The sequence below is a fragment of the Pteropus alecto genome, unplaced genomic scaffold (genome assembly GCF_000325575.1).
Source record: "Pteropus alecto unplaced genomic scaffold, ASM32557v1 scaffold71, whole genome shotgun sequence".
Lineage (NCBI taxonomy): Eukaryota > Metazoa > Chordata > Mammalia > Chiroptera > Pteropodidae > Pteropus > Pteropus alecto.
The window spans coordinates 1,755,191-1,763,842 of NW_006433024.1; the positions used below are offsets into that span (position 1 = coordinate 1,755,191).

Sequence of the window (8,652 nt, forward strand, 5' to 3'; positions counted from 1 at the left end):
CCCTACAATGTCTCAGAAGATTTGGAAAATTCACACACATGGGAAGAAAAATTTCACGCGTTAGCTCCCAATTGCTGACATTTTAGTTGAAGGCCATTCTTATCTCTCTGCTATGCATCACTAAATTTTTATACAGAGATATAATGTACATACAATTGTGTGCCAGTTTGACATTATTGCCTAGGCATTTTCTGTTACTCTAATACTTCGATATCATATCTTACATAATTTTCCATTGGGCATATATAGTCTGATTTACTCAAGCATTCCTTACTCTTGGTTACCTTTTTTTGCTATCCAATGTGGTCTTTTTTTTTTTTTTTGATTGAGATATAATTGACATATAAATGATATTAGTTTCAAGTGCACAATAGAATGATTCAATATTTGCATATATTGCAAAATGATTACCATACAGTTATAAACATCTTTTTTCTTGAGATGAGAACTTTTAAGATCTACTCTCTTAGCAACTTTCAGATATACAATATTGTTAACTCTAGTCACCATGCTTACATCCCCAAAACTTATAATTGGAAGTTTGTACCACATGCAATTCAGTCTTAATCACATTAAATCTTTTCACCAGTCTCTTCTTTTTTTGTCCACTTGTCCTGTGATTCAGATAGAGCTGGTATCTATGCTTTCTCTATTCCGAGGGATCCAGCTGAGATGGGGTGAAAGGATGAGGATTAAGGGGGAGACTTGATCACTGGTGGGTTGCAGAGAGTGGGGAGGCAGCCCAAAGAAGCAGTGGTTACAGCTTGCTAATTTCTTGGTGATAAGGGGATGTGTTCATTATCCTTACTGGCATTTTAAATGTTTATAAGAAGAGCTGATGCCTCATCATGCCTATCTAATAAGTAAAATTATGGGGGCACGGGAATCTTTTGATTGAATCATGTAGTAATTACAAAAAAATTGATTAACATTATGTGTCACAGGATTTTTAGGTTTAGTCTCCTAATGGAGCAATTGGGGATGCTTACCTGGGTTTATTATTCCTGAGGCAGCTCATTAGTTTAATGCACTTTTTCTCAACAAGTTGGGGTTATAGTTGAGTGTCTTTGGTAAATCTTCACTGTGTTGTGTTCTAGACTTTAGAGTCAAGATACATTTATTAATGTAATAGACATCTGTTGAAGCTCTGCCATGTGTCCGGCAGTGTGCAGAGCATGGCGTACATGTTGGTAAATTATTCCTCATGGAATTTCCAATCTAATGGGCATGATAGCCATCAATAAAATGATTATGGAGAACCTTGATTATGAAAATACAGTGAAGGTAAATACAGGGAACCTGAGCTGGCCTGGATCAGTCAGAGAAAGCTGGGCCGAAGGAGTCACAGTTAAGCTGGCAGTCAAAGAAGAGGGGAAGGAGAGAGAGGTCGCTGCAGATGGGAATGCGTGGGGGGGATGCACGAAGGTGGGGAAGATCATGGGGGGACGCATGAAGGTGAGGAGGAACATGGGGGATGCGTGAAGGTGAGGAGTAAAGGAAAAGGAATCTTGTGTGGCTGGAATGTGGACGCGAGGGGGATGGGAGAACAGAAAGAGGATGAAAAAGTGAGCGGGGGTGGGGGGCGGTGCCAGGTTAATGCGATGGAGTGTAATGTAAGAGTCAGTTTTCTCTCCATTCACTTGTGTGAGACTGGGTGAACCATATAACTTCTCTGTGCCTCAGTTTCTTCACCTATGAGATGGGGGAGATGTTGATATTTAACTCATAGTAGTTGTACAAATAGATTGTTCATAATTATTTCCCGAGTCAGTATAATGCGTTGGGCACTGGATGTATGGTAATGATTTGCACTGAGCAGCGAGATCACACCTGTTGGCGAACAGTAGATGTAGCACGGTGAAGAGTGTGGTGTGTGGAACCAGCCTGCTATGTTGATATCTCAGCACCATGGCTTCCTAGCCCAGTGTCTTTTAGAAAATCACTGAAATTCTGTAAGCCTTAGTTTTCTTGTCTGTAAATAGGAAAAATAATGTTATTGTACGTGAGATGATATGCACCAAGCGGTTAATGCTGCACTCGGTACCATAATAAGCCAGACACGTTTGCTTTTTATCATTCTGGCTTCTAAAGCTAATGGAAGTTTAATGGGATATTACTGTGAACTTGTTAGTGAAACATTCCTGCATATTAAGTAGGAGTCTCCTGGTGTCACCACTACTTTCTACTTGTGATTTCTCCTTCTTCGAAAGCTGCTTGGATCAATAACACTGACGTTCTCAAAAAAGGGCTGCAGGACCTAACAGTGGGACACATGTCCCCCTCCCGCCACCCAGCAGAAATTGCCCCATGCATGGATGGTTGGCATTTCTGAATTGGCAAATTTCCTCTGTACTCAGAAATGAAAAGCTAACTGCCATTTAAAATCAACAAGTGTTGCTTTACCTTTTGGGGCCAATCTTACCACAAACTTATGTGGGACTCAGGCTAGAAGGCTGTGCCATGTCTATATATCAGGATTCTGGCATGTGTTGAGGTTCTTGGTGTAAATGTGCTGTAATTACTAAGATGTCGCCTGGATTCTCCATCAGTCAGAGCTGAGGCGGGCTGCGCTGGTGTGTTCGTTTTGTCATGTTTCTGGCTGCTGCTGTTTTTGCTTCCTCAATTCACTAATCTGTGGAGAGTTCCCTTCAATGTTAGGTTGAGCAGATGCTTTTCTGCTGAACTTTTAGTGAGAGAGATGCTTGCAGAGGAAGAAAAATGCCAGGATAATGAATGGGAAACATGTGGGTGTTCACATCTGCCCAGGGACCTTTCAATGAATGCCCTCTACTCCCTCTCTCTCCTACTTGGTAAATGCTCATTCATCTTTTTCACCTTAAGGTCAAAGACACAGCCTCCATGGGCCCTCTCCTTCCTTTGTGCATTGCCCTATACTACTTGTTGTCTCCAGGTAACTGTCTTGCTTATGGAACTGTCCTTGAAGGCAGAAACTATATTTTTACTTTCATTTCCCTGGTGCCCAGCACAGTGCCTGGCACAAAGGAAACACATATGTTTTTGGCAAAGAAAATCACTACCTTTTCTTACCCTAGAAGTCAGGGGAAAGGGAAATGAAGTCACTTCTATATTAGGCGGAGTAGAGTGTGTGAATACCATCATTTAATTTCTCTCCTTCTCTACTCTCCAGTCTCCTTTCACTCAGCACTTTTTTTTTACTGATGCTTAATAATCACCATTAGCATTTTTAGTGTTTCTTTAAAAATGACTAGGTAGAATGGTTCATCCTAGGAAAGAGAAAGCACTTAACCCTTGCTGCTGAGTGAGCACTTCTTAACTAGATCATGCAAAACCTCTGACTATTTGGAATGTCCTTATTTTTTCCTCTTTTTAAAAAATGTTCACCGTAGGTGGTTATTGTGTGGGAAATTACTGTGATGCGATGCTACCCTACAAGTATATTCCCAGAGGTCACAAAATAAAAAGCCTCACAAGCAGACCAAGTTCAGATGCTTGAATCATGTGACTTATTAACTCAATTTAAAATATCCAGGAAGAAGCAAGGGAAGGAGATGGAGTAGGGTAACACAATTAGAATAGGGTACAAGTTGGAGGTTGGGAGACCCCACTGGATTTCTGGTTTATGCAGTGTCTGTATAGTCAGTCTTTATCTCTGCCCCATCAGCTTTGTCACTGATGCTGTGGTTACATGGACTGGAGCTGAGGTTATACAAAAAGGGGTTCACTGGAGCCAGGGTGCTTCCTCTCTTGGAGAGACTCGGGCAAAAATGCCTGGCCACTGCTGTAGTTCACCAGTAATTTGGGGATCGGTGGTGGGTTTTATTTAGCATTTTTCAGACAGCATACATGTGGGGCCATTGTAGGAATGGAATGGGTGTCAAAGATGGGTGTCGGATTTAGGAGTGACAGCTATCATTCTGAAGGTGGCATGATTTGTAAATTATGACTTGGTCCTCCCACTCCTTTCTATTTATAAGTCACACTCTCATTCAATCCTTTTTATCTGTGTTCAGCACACTTATGTTCCATTTATTCGATCTACATTTAACATATTTCACAGGTTTCTAGCTTGCTATCTATATTTAACACACCCTATGAGCTTTATCCCGCTTGTTTTTCTTCTCTCTGGCAGCATTGAATATTCTTAAATAATCCAGCAAACATACGTGATAGTGGTTGATTATGGAAGCATAATCACCATAGCCTCTCAATTGGTTTTCATTGGTTGGTTGCTCTTTTAACTAGGAAAAAGCCGGCTATTCCAAAGTAGGTGACATATCACTATTTTTAGTAATTGACAACTTTACATTTCTGTTTTGGAAAATCAGAGGAAGAAATTATAAAATCTCGGTGTTTTATAAATGAAAAAATAACCTCCGTACTCTATTTTGCTATGTGGCTAGGGTTAGGGTAATGTGATTAACAAACAGAATGGTGAGACTAGGAAGGAACTTGGAGATCATGGATTCTAATGCACTTGATTTTCACATGTGGACTGTGAGGCTCAGAGAGGCAAAGCGTCTGATGCCAGGGTGCACAGATACATATCTGCTGAACTCAGAGTGGTCTTCCGTCTCTTGGAACCTGGTTCAGTTTTCTTGCCTCTGTACTGTAAGAAGAAGTGGGATTACTTCCTTGTGCGCTTTTAGTGGCTGAATTATGGTAAATTTACTTGAAAGAGCTTTTCTGAAAATGAGAATGTACATAAAGTTTCAATGTATCAAAATAGACACTTTCTTTTTCTTTTTTTTTTTACATTTCACTCTGGTGAATGCTAATGGGGCCTTTACTTCAATGTGCCTATCATTTATAAAGAAATGAGAAAAGCTGGCAAGAGAAATGTTCAGTTTTCTAGGAGGGCTGGGGGAACAGAAGTGTGGTCTGATTGGATGAGACCATTAGGTGGGGTGTCCTAGAAAGGGGGGGGGCTGAAGTGGCACTGAACACCATTTCTTTTAATTTGGTAGCTGCTGGCCCTTGGGAAGTACCCATGTATCTCCTAGTTTTCCAAATGGTATTCCTATTTTCTGACTAATATTTGTGGTTACTTGAAGTAACAACGTAAATGACAAAAAATAAGTGGAAAATAAATAAATTAATTCAATAAGTATTGGATGCCTGTTTTCTACTGGGCACTAAGAACTGTGGATACAACAGCGAATAAGTGTGCCTGCCCTCGTGGAACTTATAGTTTAGTGTGGACAGGAAGGAAATATGGTAAGAGACATGAAATAGATTGTGATGAGCGATAGAAGGAAACAATACATGGGTCACAATACGTATATTATAATAAGTGATATGGAGAAAATAACCAGAGTCGTGGTTTAGACATTTGCGAAGAGCCTGCTTTGGAGAGAGTGACCAGGAGGGTTGCATTTGCAATGAGAGCTGAAGGAAAAGGAGGAGCAAGGCATGTGGACAGTGGGGGAAGACAACTGTGGGTAGAGGGGAGGGTACAAAGACTGAGACAGGAGTGGGCTTGGAGTGCTCCTTTAGCAACGGAGAAGAGTATGAAGTCAGGCGGGAGAGGTAGACAAGAGTCGATTTACGTGCGATTTTGCAGGCCATTCTGAAGAGCCTAGATTTTATCCTGAGAGCAGTGGGAAGCCATTGGAGGGTTTTAAGTGAGAGACTAAATGTTTATGACTTTTGCTTTAAAAAGAATATTTCAGCTGCTGTGTGGAGAATGGAGAAGAAAAGGCATTATGGAAGCAGGGAGATCAGCTCGATTGCCATTGCAGGTGTCCTAGGGAGAGATGATGGCAGCTTGGACAAGAGTTTTTAGAGCTGGGAAGAAGTGGACAGACTCCAGATTTGGGAGCCCTCATGATTTGCTCTTGGATTGGATATGGAGCATGGAGGGAAGGGAAGAATCAAGGATGCATTTTATTTTTTTTGGCTTGAGAATTGGGTGGGTCCATTTATTAGGACTGGGAACTCTAGGAGAAAATAGAGGGTTGGGAGAGAACTAGAGCTCTGTTGTGGCCACGTACAATTTGAAATGCTTATTAGACATATGGAGATCCTAAGAGGGGTAGCGAATATACAGCGTGTTGCTTAAGGAAGAGATTGGGGTTGCGGATATAAATTTGGGTGTCATTGGCCGTGGGGCTGGATGATAGCACCCAGGGAGAATAGAGAGAGAGAGGTGAAGATACCCATAACTGATGGGATACTCATAGCTCTCTCCCCCAGCGGACATTGATGATTGATCATGGCCCTCTTTTCATTGGGCCCAAGCTTCAGAATCCTCTGCTGAGCTCCCTAGGCAGCCAGTACCTATCAGTTGATTGCTAACTAAAGAAGAAAATAGCAAAAGGAAAAAAAAGGTAAACATATAAGTTAACCTCAAGAACTAAATATTTTTTTCTGGCACTAAATTCTAGGTAGAATTTATTATGAGGATGTTTGTCTAGCAGTAATGATAGAAAGTAATAATAAAAATGATAAAAATAAGGAATTTATTATGAGGATGTTTGTCTGGCAATGATAGAAAGTAATAATAAAAATGATAAAAATAATGTTCATAAACATTCGCTAATCTCTATAGTGACTTGTTCATACATTTAATAGGTTTCGAATATCATCCAGGAAAGTCTTTGGGATTTTGTAGAAGGTGTAGAAGCCTTCTCTAAGTGGCTGCCTCTTATCTCAGCCCTTGACCAAAGCTGACAGCCTATCACCTAGCAGTAACGTAGTGAATGACTTTCTTTGGGCAGAAAAGCAGATATTGTGCAGGTAGGTTTATGCTGGTAGAGTGCTCTGCCTGGGTTGAGTGTCCCCATGGCAGAGGACCAACCTTGCATCATTGCCATTTGTAGCGTGGACTTTTGCAGCCGGAAGACTGTGGTGTTCTTCTCTGCTGCAAACTTGGCAACTCATGGAATGATAGAAGGTTAAGCTCGGGAGGATTGACCAATCACCAAGTCCACACCCTCATTTTGCCAATGAAAAGCCTGAGGCTTGAGGTTAAGAATTCAAGAATTTCTCTGCATTAAAAGTCACTCTTTGGGAAGAGGTTCTTTTAAGGTCTACACACACGTTTATGATGTTGCTTGGGCAAGGTGGCCTTTGAAGTTCTACATTTTTCAAAGGCTCCTTCTGCAGCCCTGGAGAAATAACCAAGTATTTATACAGTCAGAGGTCTGGGAAGGAGAGAAGGCCACCAAACACACTGTTGGTGTTCATTTATCATCCTTTGAATAGTTTTCTGTAACTCTGCTCTCTTGGTGCCTACTTTCTGATGCCAGGAAGTGTAGTATAAAATAAGGAGATAATACCCAGTTTATCATGACAAGGGTGAGTCTGAGTATGAAATGATGGATATCTCTCATTATGCAGATGTTGCAGAAAGATTCCTGTCCAGGAGCAAGATTAGCTGGACTCACACATCTCTAGGCCTGCTTAACTGGCCTTAACTTTAATAAATATTTCATGAGGAAAGTCATCCACTGCATGTTTACAGAGAAATTCCAGGCACGCTTATGGATCACAAACATGCCTTGTATTTATTCTTTATGCAAAAGCAGAGTTGTCTGGCATTATTAGTGCTAGTAAATCTCTGTAGGGCACAGAGCAAGGACAGGTTTCCCTAGAGGCATTGTGGAGAGAAGGACACAGAGTCCATTGAAAAAGTGACATTGGAGACAGCGAGCGGAGTGACATTTGGATCGTGCTAGACTCAGGATTCTCTGAATTTAGGACCCTATTTATTTGACTACCTCTCACCTTATTTACAGCAACTTAATCTCTTTGCAGCTGGCCAAATTGCTCAGTGTCCTGTCAGAATTCCTGTCAGAAAATCACCGGCCAGTTGTGAACTTGTCAAAGTGACAAGTGGGCATGGTGGCAGAGATGGCATTTCTGGGTTTTGCATTGAATGAATGCAGCTGTATGGAGTGGTGGATGGCATCTGAAAATGAAAACTATTGACAAGAGGGGAAAATGAAAAATGCAGCCTGGATCCTTTGGACATGCATTTTTAACTGTGCATCTTATTTCTTCTCTCTTTCTCCTTTCCCTCCCTTCCTGTTTCTTCGGCTCTTCCTTCTTGACTCCTAGATACAGAGAGAGAGATCCATGCGGCCCCTCATGTGAGTGAGAAATTAATTCAGCTGTTCCGGAATAAGAGCGAATTCACCTTTTTGGCTACTGTACAGCAAAAGCCATCGACTTCAGGGGTGATACTGTCCATTCGAGAACTGGAACACAGGTAAGAAAGCTCTACTTTTGAAAATCTACTTAGAACTAATGGATTATACAAAAATGCCTTGGAATTTGGAGGTTGTGGCTGCAAGAGAACATTCAGCTAGCTGACTCCTTGTTTCTATTGAACGCATCAATAACTTTACTTTGTATAAAGAATTTACTTTGGGCAAAGGCTTTCTTGTTTGCTCTCCCAAGACCACAAGTGTCTTTCTCATCTATTTGCTATCTTCTGGTAGACTTTGCTCATATAAAACCACATCCTGTCTATCATATTTAGGTCATCAAGCAAGTGCATTAGTTACATTTAACAGTAACCTTCAATAAACATTTATCGTATGTTTACTTTATGCAGAACTGTGCTTGACATTGAGCATATAAAATGAATAGTACAGAATTTTCATTCCAAAGATCACGTATACTAGGGCAGATGGACAAATAAATATAAAGTATTATATATGCAATGCT

At 40.9% G+C, this 8,652-nt stretch overlaps 1 protein-coding gene across 1 annotated transcript in view; it reads left to right on the plus strand.

The window, feature by feature from the left end:
* NELL1 (neural EGFL like 1) overlaps positions 1-8,652 on the plus strand; it is a 709,438-nt gene that overhangs the window by 63,503 nt on the left and 637,283 nt on the right. The window contains exon 3 of the mRNA XM_015586345.2: positions 8,041-8,191. Coding sequence (XP_015441831.1) covers positions 8,041-8,191 — 151 coding nt within the window. The remainder of the gene's footprint in view (positions 1-8,040; positions 8,192-8,652) is intronic.